Source organism: Megalobrama amblycephala, linkage group LG19 (genome assembly GCF_018812025.1).
Source record: "Megalobrama amblycephala isolate DHTTF-2021 linkage group LG19, ASM1881202v1, whole genome shotgun sequence".
NCBI classification, from domain to species: domain Eukaryota; kingdom Metazoa; phylum Chordata; class Actinopteri; order Cypriniformes; family Xenocyprididae; genus Megalobrama; species Megalobrama amblycephala.
In genome coordinates, this window is record NC_063062.1 from 27,694,649 (window position 1) to 27,720,667 (window position 26,019).

General features: G+C 37.3%; 1 protein-coding gene across 1 annotated transcript in view; it reads left to right on the forward strand.

Annotated features, from left to right (window-relative positions):
* Window positions 1-26,019, forward strand: part of LOC125254175 — a 59,059-nt gene that overhangs the window by 31,605 nt on the left and 1,435 nt on the right. Inside the window, exons 3-4 of the mRNA XM_048168645.1 lie at window positions 799-1,119; window positions 25,273-25,374. Coding sequence (XP_048024602.1) covers window positions 799-1,119; window positions 25,273-25,374 — 423 coding nt within the window. The remainder of the gene's footprint in view (window positions 1-798; window positions 1,120-25,272; window positions 25,375-26,019) is intronic.

Below are 26,019 nucleotides of genomic sequence, written 5' to 3' on the forward strand. Positions count from 1 at the left end.
AGTATCTCAAGTGTTTAGATGACTATATTAATCATTATATATGTCACACAATACATGCCACAAGCTGGTGTTATAATCACTGAAATCGTAGGCATTCATTGATTCACAACCGATTTAAGTAGTATATGTTTTATTTCTTGCATGTTCATTTGATTCATACTGTAAAATGCAAATAATAATAATAATAATAAATAAATAAATAAATACTTTTCACTGTATGATTTCACAATGCAAATTTGAAGTTAACTCCTTGCATAAATATTTTTGTTTAATTCACATAAGAGTTCTAAAGGAAAGTAACATTTTATGCCCTGAATTCTATGTAATAATACTAATACCTCAATCAAAGATCACTCTTAGATTACTTTTTTTTTTCTGAATCTCAAGTACAGAACCATCAATGATAAGAGATGTTTGGCTAGACTTATGGAACTGATGTGGAAAACCAATAAGCATGACATCATTTTTTTCATCACCATTGAAACAAAGAAATCCATCCATCCATCATTTTATCTCAGAAATACATTTAACGAGCAATGAGAAAGCATCAATTTGGCAATGTTTACAATGAATTTAGATCTGTGTGTTATTAGCATAAAAATGATACCTAATACCCAGAGTTCATAAAAGTTGGCAAAACGGGAATAAATAAAGACTAAAAAGTAAGGTCCTAAAACAGCCCTGAGGGATGCCAGAAGAAACTGGTCCAATATCAGACCTGTATTCCCATAAAGCAACAAATTTTTTTACTGGCTGTAAAGACACAATATACCAGCTCTTTTCTGATTTGTTTTTCAGACACAGTGGGTGAGACGGATGGAGTGAAGTCAGTGTCAGTGATGGAGGGACATTCTGTCATTCTACACACTAATCTTACTGAAACACACACAGATCTGATAGTGTGGAGGTTTGGAGATAAAGGCGTTCTCCTGGCTAAATTCGATGTAGAAATTAACAAGACCACCTTAAGTGATGCTGATGAGCGATTCAGAGACAGACTGCAGCTGGATGAGACTGGATCTCTGACCATCACAAACACCAGAACCGAACATGCTGGATTTTATGAAGTACTTATCAAAGGCCGTGAGAGCCTACAGCGATTCATTCTTTCTGTCACTGGTGAGTCTTACCAAGTCTTACAGTGTAATGATATAAAATATAATTAAATCAGATACTTGGATTCATGGAGATGACATTTATGTTTGATTTACAAATCAACGTCTTGACACTTGAGAAAAATAGTTCTTGTCATTTTGATGTTCTTTTCATTATGCCATTTGTCAAAATATTTTAATATATTTAATTTTTTTGTATTTAAGAAATTTCTGCCCTACACAATACACTAAAACCAATATATTACATATATTTGAAGTCTCAGTAGAAATGGGAACGCGAGGGCACCATGATGCAACCGCAAAGGGCACTTTCACTTTCACGTTCAAAGGGGCAGGAACGCGTACCTTCGCCATGAACCTGCCTGCTTCCAGTCACATGGGTGGTGTCTGGGAGAGACAGATAAACTAAATACACTAAACCAATTATATTACATATATTTGAAGTCTCAGTATGTTCACACAGAACACCTGCTGTAACATTTCAGACAGGAAATGTACCTTGTCTTTGGATGTACATAGATGCTATCTATGCCACCCTTAGTCACAATGCGAAAGCTGAGTTTTTTTTTCACAGATGTTCAAAGGTGCTGTGACAGATATCGTGTACATTAAACTGGCTTTCACTTTCCAGCCATGCTCTTCCATTAAAAAGAGGTGCAATAGTCCAGAGGTCCAAAGAACAAAACTTTAATCCGGTTGACAGAAGTATACAAATGGCTGTCTGTGTGTGTGTGGTTTCCTACAAATATAAAAAGGTAGAAATACAATATATGTTACAATATTATATAACATTGCTGAATTAAGGTATACATCTTTGCATATATAAGTCACTGTTCTTATAAATGTTCTTCTACATTTGTAACAGTGATATAAACTGATGACGCAGTTATGCGCTGGTCAAAATGGCGTTGTTAAAGCATGCATTAGATAAACACCTTACTGACGATCAGGTACTTTAGGAAAATACAAATAAAGATATTACAAATGGCATTCCAAAATGTGGCATCAACATTAGTTTCATTAAGTTTACATGAGATCACATCAAATACGACTGCGATAGTGAAACTGCTGAGTCATACAGACTGTAGTAATAAATTAACGATAATAACAACAGTAACACTTCTAGCGAAATAATCATAATGATGCAAGTATTTAACATTTAGAAATGACTTGCTTTCTATGACGCACACAATATTGCCCAAATTATACCAGTAACAAAGAACTATCCAGGACATCCGCAGGGCATGACTATCGAGCCAGGTTCAATTCACTAGCTGAGAAAGTGTGTAGGATCTGGAACTCTTGGGTTGGCGATGACAGACACTTCCAAGGATACAGTGATCCCCTGAAGCTGAACAATGTCCTGTCTGATTGTTCTCAGTGTTAGTGTTTCATCAATACCTTTCAGTCCGAGATGTTTCAAGGCAGCATCCAATATGACTGTTTGTTCTGAGCCATCGTCTAATACAGCGAAGGTATTAAAAGTTATCCTTCCATTGCGAAGCTGAATAGGGACTACTTTTAACATGACTCTCCCTGAATGACTACCTTTATCCAGGTATACAGTGTGAGGGAATGTGCTGAGAGTGAGAACACTGGGAGTGTTACTAGTTGCAATTTCGTGTAGAACATCTAGATGTTGTCCACCACAGCTGGAGCAGGGTTTCTTTAGTGTACATTTGTCAGGCTTGTGTCCACGACCACACCGCCAGCACCTGTCTTTCTCTTTGATCCAGTTAGCCTTGTCAGTCAGACTCAGCTTAGCGAACTCAGCACAAGCGCTAAGATAATGGTCTTGGTTATTACAGTGAGGACAGAATGACTTGAGTCGCTCTCTTTTCTTAGAGGTGGTAGAGACTGCAACACAAGGAGAAGTCATACTGGAGGTTACGTCATCCTTGGTCTCATGTTTATTGCCAAGAAGAATGGTGGTAGTCCGAAACTTCTGCTGCCTTGGTTGTCTTGACTCTCGACATGTGGGCTCCACATGAGCTGCCTCTGAAACTCTACAAGAGATCTGTGTAGCCTGAGATTTCTTCTAAAGCCACTGAGCAAGATCAGGAAGATTGTAGGTTCGAGTAGTGACACTCATAAGGATTCCTTGGGTCAGACAGTGTTCAACAAAGGAGTCTCTGTAAGTGGCAGGTAACTTAGTGATTAATGTATCTACATGAGAACCGCACTGAAGTTCAGCACTAGCAGGACCATCCAGTGTGCTCAGCATACCCACTAAAATGTTAACTGCAGTGGCGAAGTCTTCGAAGGCTTGGGCGTCACCTGGTTTCACTGTGGAAGCATTAAGGATTTCCTTAAGTTCACTTCACTTCACAAAGCCTGCATTGAATTGGTGTATGGCATTGGACTGTTAACGAACCGCTTTGCAATCTGGTATGCAGTGGGCAATTTCAAGTGATCTAAGAGAACTTGGTACTTGTAATCCTCAGCTAACTGTGGAGCAGGCAGAATCAACTTAGATGGCTCATTACATAGCCTCATCAGAATTTATGCGGTGTATGACTGAAGTGGGGGAATGAGTCAGTTTACTATGCAAGTGATGATTGGAATGCAAGGATTGCAAGGTAAGGGAGAGGGACTTTCATAATGCAGAGAAAGGCTCTTTTCATATGTTCTTCAACATTTGTAACAACCAATAAAACAGTTAAAATAAAATTGCGCTGGTCAAAATGGTGTTGTTAAAGCACGCATTAGATAAACACCATAATATGTTTACTGACAATGAAAGATATTACAAATGGCATTCCAAAATGTGGCATCAACATTAGTTTCATTAAGTTTACATGGGATCACATCAAATACGACTGCGATAGTGAAACTGGTGAGTCATAGAGACTGTAGTAATAAAGTAATGATAACAACAACAATAACACACTTCTTGCAAAATAATCATAATGATGCAAGTATTTAACATTTAGAAATTACTTTCAATGACGCACACAATATTGCCCAAATTATACCAGTAACAGAGAACTCTCTTCACTCTCCGTCTCAAACGCGTACACCCTGGTCCAATATAACACGAACACAGATAGAATACAATACACGGATTCAGATATATGCTGTTCCATACTGCCACCTGCTGGTGCAGTTGTGTAACTGAGAGAACTTTGTACAGGTGCCCTTAGAATTGAAAATTGAATTTACCTCGGCATAGTTAAATAATTAGTGTTCTGTACATGGACATGACATACAGTGAGTCTCAAACACCATTGTTTCCTCCGTGTTATGTAAATTTGATTTGTGCAAAAGACCTCTGAAGAACAGGCGAATCTCAACATAACACTGACTGTGACGCAACAGTCGGGATCATTAATATGTACGCCCCCAACTATGTCAACCCATGTTCAAGACATTAAGGTGCGTTCACGCGGCCTTGTAATTCCTGTAGTTATGAGATTCCTGCTTGTAAAAAGCATTCACGTCCTCGTAGAGCTCGTAATTACAGCTCTGAAAGCTCCCACATGTACCACGTGGCCGCTGTACCACCTGACCGCTGTAGATTCATTTAGGCGTTGATAGTGGTCATAGATATATACACTAGATGTTGCCTTGGGGTTCTAAGCATGCGTCAAAACCGCCGCCATCTTGGAAAAGGGGTCTTGTCATAGGAAGTAGCTAGGTAACGCTGCTATCTCCGCCTGTACTTTGAATTCATGGACGATGGCGGACTTTTGTGCAGCGTATGGATGTTCAAACAAAAGAAATCTAAATATCAGACAGCAAGGGATTACATTTTACAAGTGAGAATGTGTTTTATGATATTGAATGTTACGAAATTATATTTCTGGTTACGTTGGTTTGTTTCAGTCCTTGGTTAACGACTGCAGCTAATCCATGCTAGTTACCCATTAGTCTTTGACAGTTAGGAAAACTGCAATAGGGGTAAAATCTTTGCGTTGCAGGGGCAGCTGCCACTGAGACCATCACTTGACCCGTCACCGCTAGTGGCAGCTGCCACTCGACCTGTCACCACTGTATGCGCCTGCCCCGCTTTCTGTCACCGCTGCCACTCGATCTGTCACAGATATACACGCCAGTCACTCGACCTGCCACGGATAAACGCGCCTGCCCACGACCTGCCACGGATAAACGCGCCTGCCCCGCAACCTGCCACGGATAAACGCGCATGTCAGTCGATCTGCCACGGCTATACCCGCCTGCTCCGCGACCTGTATGCGGTCACGCCATCTATGCTTAAAATGTATTGGCCTCTACATGAGGTTGCGTGGTAGGTGTTAAGTGACGGTAGAAATATTTTTCAAATTCATAAAAAATAAATAAAATAACTGTTTACTGCAAACTTCACCTGATTCTTGTTATACATGTTCCCAATTAAGTACCACTGTAGTGACTATCATGTTGTTTTACTGTTTTATTCTTTAATAATTATATGTCAAAGTCATAGACTTGCTATACAGACATATTTTAAAAATTCATAAAAATGATTCTTGTTCTAGATCTCCCCAAGTACCACTGTGGTGATTTCCTGTTTTATTCTTTAATAATTCTATGTAAGTAGCGATAGTTCATTCGAAGTTTACTCAAGTGGAAGAATGTGACTAATAAACTTAGGCCTACTAGCACTATGAATTATATTTTTAAAAAGTAGATTATCTTAATATCAAAACCTTACATTTTCTCTGGACTCAATGATAAATACATGTCTGACTGTTGGAACGAACCAAAAAAAAAAAAAAACTAGAAAATCGCATTCATGACGATTTATGGTGATTTTATTTCCGTTAGACCTTTGCCTACATTGACTCTGATGCATTAAAGAGGAGGGGCTCCCCTGTTCCAAGATGGCGGCTCTATTGACGCATTCGTTCCAATGAACTGCCGTAGCCAAGGCGACATCTAGTGTATATATCTATGGATAGTGGTGCCATGGAAACGCATAATTCCCAGTCCAAGGACCAAAAGGACGTGAACAGCTCCAAATATAATGTCACGTGTTGTCATTTCAAGAATCCGGTAAATACGAGGTGACGTGAACGCAGCATTAGACAAGCCAGTATTAAAGGGGTCATGAACTGCGTTGGTTTATTGTTTTATAATGTTTCCTGGGGTGCACTTATAATGTTAGTATGCTTTTTACATCCAAAATTACATCCAAAAAGCACCACATAAGCCTATGTTACTTAGGCTACCTATTCTGTTGCATGTCATATATGAATCGGTGGGCGGGGCTAAACAGGCAGGGATAAAGTAGGTCTTGATCTTCTTCTGCAGAGGCGGTGCTTGCTGCCCTTTGATGTCATAGATCCCCACTTTGTAAATTCTGTCGTTTGCTGGGTCTGGTGTCACTTAAAGCAAACACGGACAAACAAGGAAGTTTTCAGCCATAAAACTTATAGGATATTCTTAAAGTATGATGACCTCTTATATGTTAAAAGCTCAAGGAAAATTTGATTTCTCAGTTCATCACCCCTTTAACGTCTGGAGCAGCACAGCCGAATCAACATACTTTATGCAGGTAAGCAAGCAAGGACAACAGTGAAAAATGGCAGATGGAGCAATAATAACTGACATTATCCATGATATCATGATATATTTAGTGATATTTGTAAATTGTCTTTCTAAATGTTTTGTTAGCATGTTGCGAATGTACTGTTAAATGTGGTTAATGGGGTGATGAATTGAGAATCAAATTTTCCTTGAGCTTTTGACATGCGCTCAACATATGTGATCGGCTAGCCTACATTGTTCATCTCTGCAACCTTTCATGCCACCATCTAAATATAAAGCCATAGATCTAAATGTAATGCAACACTTTTCAAAATTAGTTAACCTTGAGAGCTGTAATAGTAAAAACGCGCTAAAAGAGAGTAATACTTGGCTATTTCAAATGGAAAGATGTTAGCCAATCACAGCAGTGGGTGTTTAGACTTAAGTCTCACAGCAGACACGCCCCTTAAATCAGAGCATTCAAACCAGAGGCTAAAATCAGGGTAGGAAAAATGCCTTTTATTTATAAATTATGACCATTTTGGATGTAAAAAGCATACTAACATTATAAGTGCACCTCAGGAAACATTATAAAACAATAAAAAAAAACGCAGTTCATGACCCCTTTAAAGTTACCATTGTTTCTTACTGTATTCACGGACACCAGAGACGTTGTTATTTTCATTTTTAAACACTTCCAGTCTGTATAATTAATAAACATAACTTCATTCTTTATAAATCTCTCCAACAGTGTGTAATGTTAGCTTTAGCCCGGTTAGCCCGAGCATAGGCTACTATCAAACTCATTCAGAATCAAATGTAAACATCCAAATAAATACTATACTTACATGATCTGATATGCTGCATCACGAACACTTTGTAAAGATCCATTTTGAGGGTTATATTAGCTGTATGAACTTTGTTTATGCAATGTATTATAGAGTTGTGAGCTTGGGGGTGGGGAGCGCGAGCATTTAAAGGGGACATGCGCTGAATCGCATTTTTAATTACACCCTAAAATAGGCAAATTGAATAATAAAAAATCTATGGGGTATTTTGAGCTGAAACTTCACAGACACATTCAGGGGACACCTTAGACTTATATTACATCTTGTGAAAAAGGGTTCTAGGGCACCTTTAATGCACTCACCACCATAGACATCAACACCAACACCATAAAACTGAGTAAAAAAGATGAAATATACAACAAGCATCAGTCACACATTCAGTTACATGGAAAACACACATATCACATTAAACTTGTAGGTAAACAGAAAATACATCCACATACCACTTTTGCCTGCTTGTTAGCTAAGAGAGGAGATTATAACTCGAAGTGTCTTGACTGGATGGCTGATAATTATAGAGAGAAATGTAATTTTTAATTTTATTTTTGTGATGATTACATCGTTCCATTTCATCATGTGGATGACTCAAACAGGAAGTGACATACAAAAGCACGATGGGAATAAAATAAAATACAACCAAAAGCTCTTAGAGAAGAAAAAATCAGTTGAGTATAGAAATCACAATAAACATGTAAAATAGTCAAAATGTACATTTTTAATGGTTAAATACTCCTTTTTTAATGCTTTATTCAGTAACAAAACACACAATTAAATAAAAATAACAATAATACAAAATAATAATAACAGAAAGAAAATTAGTGAAACATTATATATATATATATATATACACACACACATATATGAATTACAAATAGTAATACAAAATAAATAAAATTAAAGACAAAATAATACAAGGATGATTACCTATATACAAAGGGGTATTGAAGTCAAATCCATATCTCGAATTACAAAATAAATACAAAGATTCCTAAAAAGGATAAAATTTCAAGGCCTTGTAACAGTCTATAGTCTTTTTTGCCTTGGTGTTCCTTACACCCTCCAATGATTTAAGTTTAAATTGTATAAAACTAGGTGTTGTCACATGTCTGTCTGTTCTTTCACCATGTTCTGTTTGTCAAATGTCCTCCTTTGTTTAGTTTTCCCGCCTTTAGTTTGTTGTCATGGTTTCTGATTTGATTAGTGTCCTTGTTTCAGGTGTGTCTTGTTTATTATTTCATTAGTTCTTGTATAAGTATTCCTTAGGTTTGTTCACTCTTTGTCCTGTCACTGTTGTTTTTGGATGTTACCTGCCTTCTGATTTATTATTAAACCTCTGAGTTATTTTGGAAACCTTCTTCTCCTGCCTTCCTCCCGTGGTCACATACTGTGACAGGTGGGTTTTTTTTTTTTTGTTTGTTTGTTTGTTTTTTTGCCCATTGACATTTATGAATGTGATATCCAGACTCAGTACTCCTCCAGAGTAATGTCAGTTCCAGAAATCTCTTTAAAAAAAAAAGACCTCAAAATCGCACCAGAACAATTTAGTGAAAATAGGATGACAAAGTTTCATCATTCAAATTATTCTATTCAGACATTCCATATCAATATCTAAAATCTTTTTATAACCTGATTTACTGGGTAAATACAATGGATAATTTTAAATAAACTTAACCTAAAACTAAAATCAGTACTTAAATCCAAATCAACAACATTAGCACCACGCAACAACTGAGGGAGACCAGAAGCTATAGCATCAAAAACAAGATGGAAGTTTGAATTTATCTAGAAATTCTCCATATGAAAGTAAGTGACCATGGCGAAACAACTTTGTCACCAATAAAATGTTGTTTCTAAACCAATGTAAAAGTGTTTTATTCTCACATTTAATATCTTTATTATTCCATATCAAACATCCATTAACATCTATTAAATCCGATGGCACAGAAAGGCCTGCATCACCAGCAATAACACTCCCTTTTTCAATGCCCAGAAAGCTACTAAAAACATTTAAAACATTTCATGTGACTACAGTGGTTCAACCTTAATATTATAAGGCAACGAGAATACTTTTTGTGCGCCAAAAATAACCATATAGGTTAAACCACTGTTGTCACATGAACTGTTTTAAATATGTTTTAGTAGCTTTCTGGGCATTGAAAAAGGGAGTGTTATTGCTGGCGATGCAGGCCTTACTGAGCCATCGGATTTTATCAAAAATATTTACACACGTATATTTGTATTCTGAAGATGAACGAAGGTCTTACAGGTGTGGAACTATGGCAAGCTGTTTTGACTTTTATTCATTCTCAGGATATGAATTCTTGATTTCAACAATTCAATACTTGTTATCAGGAATTACATTTCCACTAGTAACAATGTTAATTCTTGATATCAACAATTTAATTCTTGATATCAGGAATTACATTTCCACTATAAAAGCTAGAATTCTTGATATCTGTAATTGTATTTTCACTAGTAAATGTCACCATAGGCTGCCATTCAAATTCAATTGTTGATATCAAGAATTGATTTCTTACTACATGAAATTCTAATTTCACATATCCGAAATACAATTCTTAATAGTAAAAATGATAATTTTTGATATCAAAATTAATTAAAGCAGAGATCCACTCTCTATAATATTTGAAACTGCAGTAAACCAAAGACAGACAAAAAAACGCGGTTTGAAATTGGTGGTGTTTGTGACGTCATAGACTACCTTGTAACCAATCACAACAACGTGCCGGCAGGCTTTAACATATCATTAAAGTCCGCGTGAACCGGACTTTTCTCCAGTGTTGTGACATATTTCCAAGTGAAATGGAATATTGAATATAGGGCAGGGTTTTACTTTAGTATGAGGGGCCGTACAAGCCATAATTCATTATGGCACTCTCACACACATACATTCTCCTTTCACATACATACATTTTTACTCTCACACACATACATTCTCCTTTCACATAAATAAATTTTTACTCTCACACACACACATTCTCCTTTCACACACATACACTTTTACTCTCACACACATACATTCTCCTTTCACACACACATACACGTTTACTCTCACATACATACATTCTCCTTTCACATACATATATTTCTAATCTCACACACACTTACATTCTCCTTTCACACACATACATTGTTCTTTCACATACATACATTTCTACTCTCACATACATACATTTCTACTCTCTCACATACATATATTCTCCTTTCACACACATACATTTCTACTCTCTTACACACTTACATTCTTACATTCTCCTTTCACATTTTCATGTGTAAATTTTGGGTTGTTTTTTGCCCAAGGGCTGGGTAAACATAGGACAGAACACAGGTTGGGCTAATTCTACCCAGCATAAAGGGTTGATTTTATTATTATTTTTTTTTTCTATGATATAGTTTATTTAGTACTTACAGATTAAATTATCTAAACCAGTGGTTCCCAACCTTTTTAGCCTCAAGTACCCCCACAACTCCATCAATAAGGCTCAAGTACCCCTTTATCGACACTAAACAAAAATGCAATGTTTATATTTCAATGCAGTTGTAACAATTACGTAATTTACCAATGAACCAGTTTTATTGATTACAATTCAGACTTGAAGATATTGGGAAATTTTAAATAAGAAACACAGTGTAATTGGACATTCCAGCACTTCAGATGTTATTTTGAATATGATGACAAAAAAAATAAAATATTTATTCATCCTTCAGAGATTGTCCCCATTTGTAAAACTGAAAGTTTCAAGATGTAGGAAATCCAACATTTGATTGAAAACAAACACTTTTATTTAAAAATAAAGACATGAAAAATAGGCTGCCACTATAACCAGTAGATGGCGGTAGATAAGCACTTATTGGCTTATAAAGTTAAGCACTTTATGCACTAAAGTAGGAAAAGTCAAAGTCTTTCAAATCTTTAAATTACAATGTGTCAACTACGCTTTTTATGAGAGGATTTGTGAGCATAGGACTTATTAAACTGGCACTAAAAAGAAACTTATTCAATGTTTTGATGGATATTGAGCTGAGTTTAACAACAATTCTGATTGGCCATTATTTTCAATAGTAAAGCATGTGCTTGGCTACAATACTCAATGCTGCAAAATCATGCTGTAAATATACACATTTGCAGCGATTAACGCGCCAGGTTGGCGTGAAGCTGGGGCGACTGACTGCACTCAGCAAGTCTATTACACTTAAGCGACAGGGGACATTAAAACGCTCAATGTACTAAGTGATATTAACAGACCAAACTTAGTAGCCAAACATTATACTAATAAAGTCTACTACAGAAAAGCAGTTGAGCCCAGAATTTGAATTTTCCTCCCATAGAACATGGCTTATTGTACTAAGACAGTGATATTAAATGACCAAACCAAGTAAACATCATACTAATATACCATACATGTACAGCAAAGCAGATGAGCCCAGAATATAATCACAATACGTTTAATTACACGTTTTCCTCCCATAGAAAACCATTATAAAGAAAAAGCTTAACGTTGCTTAATGTAGCCTACTAAGTGATCAAAGATCAAATTCTGCACAAAACAATTATTCTATATAGTATTCTTTATTAGTATAGTGTTGACTAAGTTTGGTCTTTTAACTCCCTGAGGTCTGAAAACGCGCCATTTTGCAGGTTTTTTTTCACATTGCATCAAAACAGACTTAAAATACTCCGTCATTTCTTGTTATAGAGACATAAGTAATATATAAATTGAAACTATAGAATATCTTCTTTTATTTGTGTACACTCAGAGTAAAAACACAATGTTGTGCTTTTTGTAAAATAAAGAAAACTAACATGATGCGTGATCTCTCCTCTCCCTCTGAACGAAGTCCAATCTGATAGTTCTCAGAAAATGAACTGTAACTTATGAATACTAATGACAAAAAAAAAATGACACTTACATCTAAAGAAATGTTGAAATGTCAGGTTTTAAATCGTGCAAGTCAAATCGAAAACAAACATTCTGTGTTTATGTAATCTGTATGAAAAGAGAGCCATGTCAGAAGTCTGTGATTCAGCTCATTATCCGCTAATGTGGCCACGCCCACGGAGCCAGCGCTATTCAGACGCAAATTCAGAGGCAATACATGCATTCATCGTCTCAGTCGTGTATTTATTGTCTTGAAAAGTGTTTATTTGGATGTTAAAGCAATGGTTAGCGATCTCTAGAAGACATGCCATTAGTTCCTAGTTCTTTTTCTTCTTTATATTATGAATATGTGGACTAAAGGTGTAAAGAGCGCCCTCCGGCTGCAAGTATGAATTAAAAACACAGTATCCAGCACTCATAGTGATGACAATAAATATTACTTCTCAGTATAGAAAATTGACATAAATATATAAGAATCCATCAATATTTCTCCAAATGTGCATGCTTTTAAACTAAAAGCCTATATGAAATGCCATAGAGGTAACATAATTGTTCAGACACTTTGCACCACAGAAATACATTATATTTTAAAGAATATAATAGAATACCATTATTTTAAATTGTAATAATATTTCACAGTATTGCTGTTTATGATGAGCTGAGACATTATTACAGAGGTTTTTTTTCACAGCCTACCTGATTGATAGGCCTCATTAATATGCAAGTCATTTCAGATCATTACTATGTGATTCCTTTGTCTTCTCAGGTGTAAATGGCCCATTATTCATGCAGATTCACGCCCCCACGCATACTGTGTTTCTTGACAAAAAGTGTCTTAAAAACTAAATCAATATATTGTTTTATATGAAGGAGTAGGCAGCATAATTTTTACATAATTCTGAAGCAAAAACTCTAGTCTACAACCTCCAATACCCAAAAGTCTTGTGAACACAGATTTAATATACATTTTTTGGCCTTATTTCAGTGACTTAAGTTTTTGTTTTTTCAATAACCACGCATAAACATTATTCCTTCAAAAAAACAAACATGTACATACATGTTCCTCACATATTATTGTAGCCTAGTTTGTGCTGAATACAGTGTAATGACACTTTTGTCATTTATATGTTTATGAACAACTGAAAAAAGCACAAATGTCAGGGCATGTCAAAACTTCTCCAAGCCCCAAATCATCCTCAGACTCCAGAGGGTTAATGTCACTGTCTTACATTAATCCTCGTTTATGGGAGGAAAATGCTTAACATGTAATTAAACGTGTTGCGTTCATATTCTAGGCTCATCTGCTTTTCTGTACAAGTTATGTGTTTTAGAATGTCCCAGCGACAGGAATGAACAAACCAAACAAAATTGAAATCTTTTGCGTACCCCCGGTTGGGAATGACTGATCTAAACATGTGTAAAATACTCCACACAACCACTGGTTTATGACAGTGTTTCCTTCATCCGAAAGACGGATGCGATACTCGTTAACTGACATCGCATCCCTGTAGTTTGCTTTGCATTAAATAAAATGATTTACAGCACAGCAACAATTTTATAGAAGAAATAAAACATACACAAACCTGTATTTTATAGACAAAATGCATCAAGTAGGCGGGGCGGGGCAGCACTGAGAAGCTGAACGTCACGTGATGATCGCGCCTGACCTGCCTTCCGTTTCCATCATACTCCTTCCGTTTCCATCATACTCTCTCTCACACACATACATTCTACTCTCACACACATACATTCTTCTCTCACACACACATATTTTCTTCAGACATGCATGTGTGAGAGTAGAATATGTATGTATGTGAGAGGAGAATATATATATGTATGTGAAAGGAGAATGTATGTATGTGAGAGGAGAATATATATGTATGTGAGAGTAGAATGTATGTGTGTGAGAGGAGAATATATATGTATGTGAGAGTAGAATGTATGTATGTGAGAGGAGAATGTATGTGTGTGAGAGTGCCAGAATGAATTTTGGCTTGATTGGCTCTTCATACTTTACCGCTCCTCCTCTCCATCTCTCGCTTATATCAGATGAACGGTTGCAGGGGAGTGGTTTACGCATCTTCAACCCAAGCCGTCAAACTGATAATGTCAAACTGACATTATAAGAGAAGGAGCGCCATTCCAGAGCGGAAGTAACTTTTTACTATTATTACCACGACAAACAATTTTTTTCTGTGTTTTAACTTCACGGATTAATTGTTTACCACAAGACTAGTAATATGCACTAACAAAGTAAATAGGGTCAATTCTGATTTCATGCCCATTTTTAAACAAGCTTTCTGAGATTATTGCTTGCTCTATCAGCATGGTTGTATGTTTTTCTCTTTTTATCGTTCTGATTACTGTTTATCCATCATATTAATAAAACGTAAGAGTTGAGGTATAATAGTTGAGGTATAATGAGTATTATTTATATAATAGTAATAATAATTTCTATTCCCAAAAAATAATGATGTTTAAACCCCTCTTTCACACACTAGAAAGCACCCCACCCAGACCGGCTCCTAAAATTCACTGGTGATGTCTAAATTTCCCACTTCTCTATTTTAGAAACATTTTGGACAGCTACACAGAATAGGGTCATTCTCTGGGTCACATAAACAAATTCCATAGGCCTATTTTTTCTTCTTTTTTATTTTTTTTTCTTCTATGAAACAATTTAATTTTAACTTCTCAACTGCGAATGTTTTTCAACACTTGTACAAAAGCTATCATGCCACAAAACTCCAGTTCCAGCACATCCCAAAGGCGCTCTATTGGACTGAGATCAGGAGACTATAGAGGTCATTTGAACACATTGTCATGTTCAAGAAACCAGTTTGAGGTGATTTGAGCTTTGAGACATGGTGTGTTATCCTGCTGGAAGTAGCCATCAGAAGGTGGTCCACTGTGGTCATAAAGGGATGGACATGGTCAGCAGCAATACCGAGCTGTGGTGTTTAAATGATGCTCAATTGACTATATGCACGGTTACTTCCTGTTTTTTTTTACAGCTGGGGCATTTCCGGTGAATTAACATTAACAAAGATTAATAAATGCTGTAGAAGTGCGGTTCATTATTAATTAATGTTAACTTATGCAGTTAAATAATGTTAATGAAACCTTTATTGTAAAGAATTACCAAAAAAAATATATTCTGATTTAAAACAGAACAAGATCAGGATCAGATCATCATTCCCTAAATACTTAAAATGTGGAGATCAAATATACCACCATAGTGAATTTCTTTTGAGGTCTGGTAAAACATAACATACAAAAATACTTTAGCTATAAGCTCTTATGTATGCACGATTAATCAAAAGAACGCAATCTTATTCCTAAATGACAATGATTCGGCTATTAAACCTCTGAAATTACGATCATACCAGAATATTTAAACCTGATTTTGCATTGCCGCTGAAAGCAGTGGTCATGTAAGCTAAAGGTTTTAAACCGCTTCACAAAGTGTTTTTGTAAAAAGGGGGAACATAGATATATTAAAGTGCAGACACGATACACACAAACACTTGTTGCGTTTCCCTCGATCTCTGTATTAAGAGTGGAGGAAGGGAACCCGCAGGCCTGTTATTAACACTCTATGCCCGCCCCACCCTCAGCAATAAATGACCTTTGAAACTAATGTTATTACACTGTTCTGCCAGAAGGTGGTTGTCACGGAGACGGAACACTTCTTCTCTGGAATACTAACTCTTTCACACTACATTTCCCTTAAGCCCGTGCCTTGGACTAATCACTGCGCAGCTGTTACCAATTACCTGGACTATTTAAGACCCACTCACACTCCACATGATCCCGAAGTCTTGTTTTGCCGTGGTGAACATTACTGAGCGTTATCTATCTGTCTGATTACCTGTTGCTGATTCTGCTGTTACCTGTTATCGACCCTTTGCTGCCTACCTCTGACCCTTGCCTGTTTGCCTGACTCTGTGAGTGTTTTCTGCCAGCCCTGACTACCTGCCTGTTATTTGACTACGATTCTGCCTGTTCCCTGTACACCTGTTTGCCCCTGTCTGATCCTGCCTGTACGACTACGATTGTTATTAATAAAGCATGCAAATGGATCCCTGCCAGAGTGATGATTTGGTACAGAAGACTTCGCCAGCACAAGATCCAGCTGCTTTCACTCACTTGTGTGCTTCTATATCTGCCCAAGCCAACCAACTCGCTGCCCATCAGCATCAGCTTAACCGTCTCACTAATCTCACGGAGGAACTAGTGAAGGCCCTGCAAGGTATCCAGCCTGTGGTGACTGCAGCGTCTCCACCACCTGTTGCAGCCGCCATTACCCCACGCTGCAGGCACGCCGGTGCCATTGAATCCTCACCTCACGCTCCCTGAGAAGTTCGATGGTGACCCTACCAAATGCAAGGGTTTCATTCTGCAATGCTCACTTTTCATTAACCAACAACCCGCCATGTATTCAACTGATGCTGGTAAGATTGCTCTAATCTGCTCCTTGTTTACGGGGAGGGGTTTGGATTAGATAACTGCTGTATGGAATGATAACGGCTCTGCTTTTCCCAGTTATGAATACTTCCTCCAAAGAATGTATGTTTGATCACCCCAGTGACGGGAAGGGAGCTGGTGATCGTTTGATGGAATTAACACAGGGACGCCAAACGGCGGCTGAATACACTCTCGCCTTTCGCACATTTGCGGCTCAAACTAACTGGGTGAGTGACACACTAAAGACATGCTTCAGAAGAGGTTTAACTCATGAGTTACAGACAGAGCTGGCCTGTCACGATAATGGCAAGAGTCTGGATCAGTTTATTGAGCTCGCTATACATGTTGACAACCTCATCCGCTCACGCAGGGCTGGGCAAAGACGTAATACTCGCACACAGTCACCTGCTGAACCTGAAACCACTGAACCCATGCAGGTGAATGCCTATCACCTATCTGAAGAGGAGATAACTGTCCCGTACGTACCCGTCCAGAGAATCCATGATCGGTGAGTGATACCAACCCTTACTATTCTGCAGATACATGTGTCACTGTACCCATAACCTTGATGATCAATGACTTTCGACTGGAGACTAATGCCCTACTGGATTCTGGGGCCACAGGGAATTTTATGTCCCAGAGTTATGCTGATCAACACCAGATTCCATTAATTCCCTGCTCTTCTTCTCTAACAGTGGAGGCGATAGATGGGCGACCTCTGGGTACGGGACATGTTAAAGCCATAACTCAATCCATCACCATGCAAACAGGCATCTTTCATACGGAAAAAATTCAGTTCCATGTACTACCTACATCTACATCATCCATCATCTTGGGGCTGCCATGGCTACGCAATTATAATCCTCACATCTGCTGGCGAGAGGGGCAAATCATTCACTGGAACCCGAACTGTGTGTCAAAACGTCTAACTAACCCATCTTCTCTGCATGTCAGAACCATTCAAGCCACGGAACCAAGCAAAACCGATGTACCCGTCTCGGAACAATCACTCCCTGCAGAATATCACGATCTCTCACTAGCCTTCAGTAAGGTACGTGCTTCACAATTACCACCTTATCGTCCTTACGACTGCGCTATTGATCTGATTCCAGGAACCACACCTCCCAAAGGTCGCATCTTTCCTCTATCCCAGCCAGAGTCCGAAGCTATGAAGAAATAAATAGAGGAAGAATTGGCTAAAGGCTTCATCCGTCCCTCCACATCTCCGGCTTCCGCTGGCTTCTTCTTCGTGGGCAAAAAAGATGGAGGACTACGTCCCTGCATAGATTATCATGGATTAAACGAAATCACTGTCAAGTTTCGGTACCCGCTTCCCCTGGTTCCGGCGGCTTTGGAGCAACTCTGGACTGCCCGCTACTTCACTAAGCTCGACCTGTGCAGTGCGTACAACTTAATCCGTATCAAGGAGGGAGACGAGTGGAAGACTGCCTTCTCCACAGCGACTGGGCACTATGAATACCTTGTCATGCCCTTCGGCCTGGTCAATAGTCCGTCAGTTTTCCAAGCATTCATAAACGACGTGTTCAGAGACATGCTCAACCGATTTGTCATCGTATACATCGACAATATCTTGATATATCAGCTGTGGTCTTTCTGGATGCTGGTATTAAAAATAAGTAAATAAGCATTTACTCTGAATACAGATAACGTGTCTAATGTATCTATCTGTGTACGTTGACCCTAGATAAACAGTCTCTACACAAATAGCAGTCTGATTTAGCAACAACCTAATGCCAAGGCTTTTGGAAAAGGTTTGGTTATCTTATATTTACGTTTCACTTGGTCGGGTGATCAGTCCGGGAATGGGAAACGTTGTCCACTGGTATCCTTCCGTGTGCAGTGGGAGACTGGATTGCTTTCCAACAGCTGCAGAGCTGCACTGAGTGCTGGAGGTCTTTGTGTAATCCAGAGAACTGTAGATGGTGGTCAGTCAGTAGGATCTTCTTGGTCGTGCTGTTGTTCTTATATCGCCATACAGTTTGATTACAATCCACCGTCTCTTCGTCCACAAACTGGCAGTCCTGATTACAATAGTCATTTACTTGTCGTTGAGGGTCCTATCACATTCTTTTGATTAATCAAAGTGGGACAAAAGAATGTCTGTTGTGAAGCTCTGGTGCCATCACATCTGTTGTTCACTACACTGTCACGGAAACGAACTCCGTGGTTCCCTCTTCTGGCCATCGGAGGGAGCCTTCTCCAGAATACTAACTCTTTCACACTACATTTCCCATAAGCCTGTGCCTTGGACTAATCACTGCGTAGCTGTTACCAATTACCTGGACTATTTAAGACCCACTCACACTCCACATGATCGTGAAGTCTTGTTTTGCCGTGGTGAACATTACTGAGCGTTATCTATCTATCTGTCTGATTACCTGTTGCTGATTCTGCTGTTACCTGTCATCGACCTTTGCTGCCTACCTCTGACCCTTGCCTGTTTGCCTGATTCTGTGAGTGTTTTCTGCCAGCCCTGACTACCTGCCTGTTCTTTGACTACGATTCTGCCTGTTCCCTGTACACCTGTTTGCCCCGTTTGACCCTGCCTGTACAACTACGATTGTTATTAATAAAGGTTGCAAATGGATCCCTGCCAGAGTGATGATTCTTTACAGTGGTGACCAGTGACTGTTAAAATGTATTTTATCATTCATTCAAGTGATTCATTTAAAAACACTGGACAACACTTTACAGAGATAAAGGGAACATAATTTTGGCTGTACAGCAGCTAAAATAGTGTGATTCTCCAGCTTAAGTAAGTTTAGTATTGATTCATTACGTTGTAAAAAATCATTAGTTATTAATTTAGTTGTTAACCTGTACTAAAAACTTGTGTACGATAATTTTGAGTTTCTGGTACAATACTTGGACATTTCCAATCTGGCAACACTGCACAGGACAGTTTGAGTGCGCACACACAATATCTGAGCAAGAGGAAAGGCAGTTCATAAGAAAGCACTGTATATTTGAGAGCACGTGTCTAGTTTTGTGTGAGAGCAAAGGAAATCCGTGCAAGAGCAGAGAGATTTGCACACGAGCATTACATTGATGTGCTCTCGCGTCACAACAATGTGCTCTCGACATTTGACAGTATAATAACGCCATACAGTTTGATTACAATCCACCGTCTCTTCGTCCACAAACTGCACATCAACTTTTCCGTTACTTTTTTCAGTAATGAGTAATCAAACAAATTACTTTTTCTCCCGTTACAACGCCGTTACCGTTACTGGCAAAAAAATGCTGCGTTACTATAATTGAGCTCACTGATGCAGTTTTCATCCGAGTAGCCCTCTCTCAGCCATAGGACCTGCAAAGTTTTTTCTCTAGTGTGTGCTGCGGTTAGTCATAGCCTACACAAATATAGGCTATTTTTAAACTGATAATAATGAACGATGCTCTGTGTGTGTCTGTGAGCATGCGAGCTGAGCGCGAGCTCAAACCAGAATACCCTTTGTGATATGCTGGATCGAAAATATGTTAAATAATTTTTTCTAATTGACTAGTAGTTATTCATTTAAGCCATTAGTTGACTAATCACATTTTAATGTGATTAATTTAATATATTAATATATTAATTTAATTTCTTAAATACTGGAGAGAATAAACCATAATAATGAGCGTTTATGTAATATAGGCTAGCCTATATAGCACTCAAGCGCACGCATAACGTTTGCCATAAAGAACCGGCAAAAGTAATAATTATGAATGTGACCAAAACAGCAAGGAGACATTTTAATCGTTTATTAATAAAGTAATGTTTTCTTAATCAGTGTCGGCTGCAAAGATGAAGTTGACATTGTTGACTCTCATCATCTCAGCATATACTGGACGCGCCTAGAGAGAGAATGTTGGCTACATTTCATTCGGTTTAGGTTACATAATCAGAGTAGACTATTTCTTTTCGTTTTTAGATATGTCAAGCTTTCTATAGATATATTTTTCATGTCTGTGAGGCAAGCAGCCGCTGAGTTTCGGTTCTAAGCTGTAAGACGTGCTCCAGTTTACGTGCCAGTGATGCACTCAAAAAAATATTTCAGGCTAAACATAAGTTTTATGTAATTGAATTACATACAAAATTTCCATCCATTTGGAGTACATAGTTTTTACATAAACAAACTAATAAACTTAATGTGATTCATATTTGTAAGTCATATGTAAATGAAATAGGTAAGATTTATCTAATTGTATGCCCAGGTTATATAACACTGCTTAGTGTTCATGTGTTTGCACACTACTGAGTTAAAGTACCATTGAAGCAGTGTCAGAGTTAATGAGATAATTAAGTGATTAATTGTTGATTGACCATTATTGAAGACACCTGATGATAACAAGCAGAATCACCAAAGGAGAAAATAACAATTTTTAAGCCACCATCGTGGAGATGAGTGTTTGCTTTAGTTGAGCTCTTGACCCTTTTTAATTTTTAATATTAGATTTTGTTTGAGCTGTTGTAACAGCTAGTCAAGCAAAGAAAAATATGATCAGGTGGTGTTGGTTATGTTTTCACTTAATCATTATTTGTGTGAATAACTGATCTAATTTAGAGCTCAATCTCTGAGATAGATTTACATTATTGATTACAGCAGCACTGTGATTCAATATAATCCAAAGTTAGTGTCAAAAGTTGTTCTGAATAAAAATAAAAAAAAATCTTTCTTTTAGGCACACACAGACATCAAGAATCAGCCTGTGAATCTCAATGACGGTGACAAGCAACAGATTTTTCTGATTATTCTGATCAACAGATCACATTAGAAAACAAGCTACTAAAAAGTCACATAAAAACAGAAAAAAAATAGTGACAATAAAGGAAATTACTCAGACAATTCAGTTCATAATTTATTCATGCAGCAATGCATGATGGGAGCCATGGATGACTTTTGATTGGTGGCTCCCAGAATGCACTGTAACATGTTTTTTGATGGCCACCACTGTTGAGATTCATGGGCTGATTCTTGATGTCTGTGTCTCTAAATGAACTTTTGAGAGATTTTTCAGATTATATTGTAAAATCTGATATTCTGCTGTAGAATTACAGTGCTGCTGTAATCAATAATGTAAATCTAACTCAGAGATTGGGCTCTAAATGAGTTCAGTGATTCAGGTCTAATAATCAGGGCTTGACATTAACTTTTTTGCTCACCAGCCACCGTGGCTAGTGGTTTTCCAAAGTTACTAGCCACTCAGCATTTTCACTGGCCACAATTTTAATGTTGGTAAATTACATTTTATTGGATTAAAGTTGACTTTGTTATGCTTAAATTACTTTATTTTGAGTCATTTTACTTGATTTAGAAGATTTTAAACCCTTTCAAACTTTTAAATGCAGATTGACCACCCAAATCAAGACTACATCAGCTGATATGTAGCCTACATGTGGGCAAGAGGTGGACAATATGAGCATGGGCAAATATGAGAAATTTGAAAGTTATTTGTGTTAGGCTATATAAAAGAACAAAGAAGCAAATTACAAAAACAATAGTAAATTAAAAATAATCTTTTTTTTTTCAGATACAGTAGGTTTATTTAACATATAGCCTACATTTATTTAACATCTTTTGTTGTTTGATTAACATTAATGACAGACAGGCCTATTTAATTGGGCTGCTGAATGCATGGACGTAACTGACGCATATTCAGTTATTACCCACCTGTTTAGGTATATGTGTAATTATATATTATACATATATATTATTATACCGGCCCCTAATGTTCAAAAGTTTGGGATCTGTAAGATTATCTAATGTTTTTCAAAAGAAGTCCCTTTTGCTCACCAGTGCTGCATTTATTTGTACAGTAAAAACAGTATTGTGAAATATTACAATTTTAAATAACTGTTTTTAATTTTCAGCTTCATTACTCCAGTCTTCAGTGTCACATGCATAATTCAGAAATCTTTCTGATATTCTGATTTAGTGCCCAAAACATTTCTGATTGTTATCAATGTTGAAAACATTTGTGCACATTTTTTTTTTTTTTTGGTTAGGATTCATTAAAAGCCTTCTATTTCAGATAAATGCTGCTCTGATGATGAACTTAGTTCATCAAAGAATCTGAATAATATTGCAGTAGTTAAGATATCTTTATCACTTTAAAAAAGTTAATATAATATAATTATTATGCAAGTTAATATTGATATTTTTTTTCCCAAGCACATTTTACCAATTCCAAACCACATCAACCTTAATAACTATTATTAATTTTGTATTTAATAATTTATAAGCAATATATAATTATTCATGAATGCTGGAAGTGAAAAACGACTTATATACAGGTGTGCATAATTATTAAGCAGATTTTTATTTACAGGTAAAATGGGCCAAAAAAGAGATTTAACTCACTCTGAAAAGTAAAAAATTATTAAATTCTTACATGCCTGATCCACATGCCTTAGGAGTCCATCAAATGCTTGATCCACGTAATATTCTCACCTTTTTTACCCCTTACCTGTTTGCAATACTGAATGTATCAGAAAATCATCACGGTAACTAGCCTGGATGCCAGCCGAACTTAGCCCCGCCCACAACATTTTGAGGTCGGGGAGTTCGGTCTGGACTCGATCCGTAGAGGAGAAATTATGCCCGAACAGAAACTGTTCGGACCAATCACATTGTCAGGGCGATGATTGACAGATTATCACCAGAAACGTAATCAGCCACGTCATCAAAGAGCACTTGGAGAGTTTGATTGACAAGCGATCTAACCAATCAGAACGCTGCATCCGCCATTTTGTCCGACAAAGCAGTCAGGAGTTAGAAGATTAACCTCGGTGGAGTTAAACTTGAAAAATTGTGCATATTGACGTCTTTCCGCGTTTGAAACAACATTCATTCTCGTGTTCATTCATGTTTATTTGATGCTATAAATGGACTAGTAGGAAGAGATGATCGGTTCACGAGTCTCTTGAGCTGAGGCGCTACAGCAATCTGTCACGATCATGGTCACAACCCATTAAAGAGCCACAAAACGGTTTTTATTGTTTGAATTTTTTTAATAACTACACAGTTTGAAAGCTGGGACTTTGTTTAATATCATAAGTAACCTGTTCTGTCTCGTCTGTCGATGTGTTGTCAGTTTCCTCTTTGCTCCGTGATGTATTTTCCACTCTGTGTGGCGTGACAGCGCCACGGCTTGTCGGACAAAGCAACAGTAACTAAGGGGGGCGGGTCTTTGCGAAAGGTCAATTTGTTTACAACAATGATGGCTGTTGAAGAACTGAGATGTGTAGATTCCGCCATCGCGTCCATTATAGAAGATATCGACAGCGCATTAATTTTAAAAAAGGAACAGAGGACCGCGATCAAGGCATTTGTCGATGGGAAAGATGTCTTTGCCGTCCTTCCTACGGGCTTCGGCAAAAGTTTGATTTATCAGCTGGTCCCGATGGTCGCTAAGAAGAGTTCTGTTGACAACTATGCGTCGCTCAACATACGTCACTTACTCTGTAGCTCTGATTGGTTGTAGGTCTATCCAATTGAGGTCTTTCCTGGATTGGTTGAAATACGCCCCCATAATCAAAGCCCAATGGAGCAGTATCAGACTCATATTCGAACTAGAATTGAGTATGACTACGTCAGGCTACACGGTAACTACACTGTAAAAAAAAATTCTGTAGTTTTTACAAAATAATTTTGGCAGCTGTGTTTGCCAGAATAATTTTGTAAAAAATACAGAAAAACTGTACAAACAGTAAATTTTACAGTATAAAACTGTAATTTAAGAAAATTTGAATGCAAACCAATAAATTCAACAATGCACAATACTACTAAAATCTGTTTTGTACCTTTAACGTATACTGACAACCACTATAATAATGCAGGTGGTAAAAGAGAAAACCACATGAAAACCACATAAGTTCATCACAAGTAACTTTTCCACGAGCTGAAGGATATAAAGAAGCAAAACACCATCATGGTAACCCACAATACTTAAATAATGCAATAAACATTCATTAAACAACAGAAGATGTAACATAAAACCCTAATGTATATAACTGATAACAAAAACTATTAAGAAACATGATTATTTAAACAAAATACTTTCAAATGTTGAGTGTCACACAGGGAATTGTGGGAACATCAGTTTACAGATTTTGACTGTAAATTATACATTGATTTTGTCTTTTTTACTTATAAAAATTGTTGTGAAAAAACTTATAAAAATTGTTGTGTAAAAAATTACTGTGAAAATTGCATAAATGTCTGGTTAGAGCTTTTACAGTTTTTCCCTGTATATAATACGGGAACTTAATGTTAACCTATTTGCAATTTTTTTCCGTAGCGTTTTTACAATATTTTACCGTTAAAATCACATTCATTTTTTACAGTGTAACCATGGGAAATGTTTTTTTTTTTCTCATATACTATTTATACAGAAAAATTATCAACTTTAAACTTAATCAGATTAAAATGAATTCTGACACATTCACTCACACTAATGATTGTTCCTCTTTAGCTGTTCCAGATCGAAGTCTGACTCCAGGTGAAATAGCTGGAATTGTTGCCGGTGTTCTGCTGGCTCTAGTTACAAGTTGGATTTGCTATAAATGCATTAAGGGTAAGTATTACAGCTGCTACAAGGTAGCCAATGGATGCATTTACACTGCAAGTCTTAATGCACAGATCCGATCTTTTGACCATATTCGATTTTTTGGTCTGTGTGTTTAGCTACATTTACTTTAGACGCGACTGGTATCCGATACCTGCGTTTACATTAATTCCTGCCCCAAAATGAGATCATTGATAGCTTTACATGCACATGGTAGACCCTCGCGTTTTGAATGGCTGTGCTATTAAAAATTATTTATAGGCCTATATTTCATGTCGAGCGGCCATGATTACCTGTCAGAATGGATAAGTTAACAGCTGTCAGTGTCATAGACCGGAAAATAAAGGTAGGCTAATTTGCGTTTAATATTTTATCTACAGTTATTAGTTTTAGAATTCCATTTTTTTTATGAATTCGAGCGAGTTAGGGAGAGAGATCGCACGTGCGAGAGAGAATAGCTACAGTGAAGCTTTTGGCTTATAAGAAAAACAACACAGCGGTCTCTTTTAAATGAACCGGGCAAAGGTTGAAATTCAGCTGCTGAATGTGTGTGTGTGTGTGCGCGCAATTTCTTTCTAAAAAAAATAGATAACGTTAGACATAAGTTCCCACCTCAATAATAAAGCTGCAAATTTTTAGTGTGAGTGTATAAGC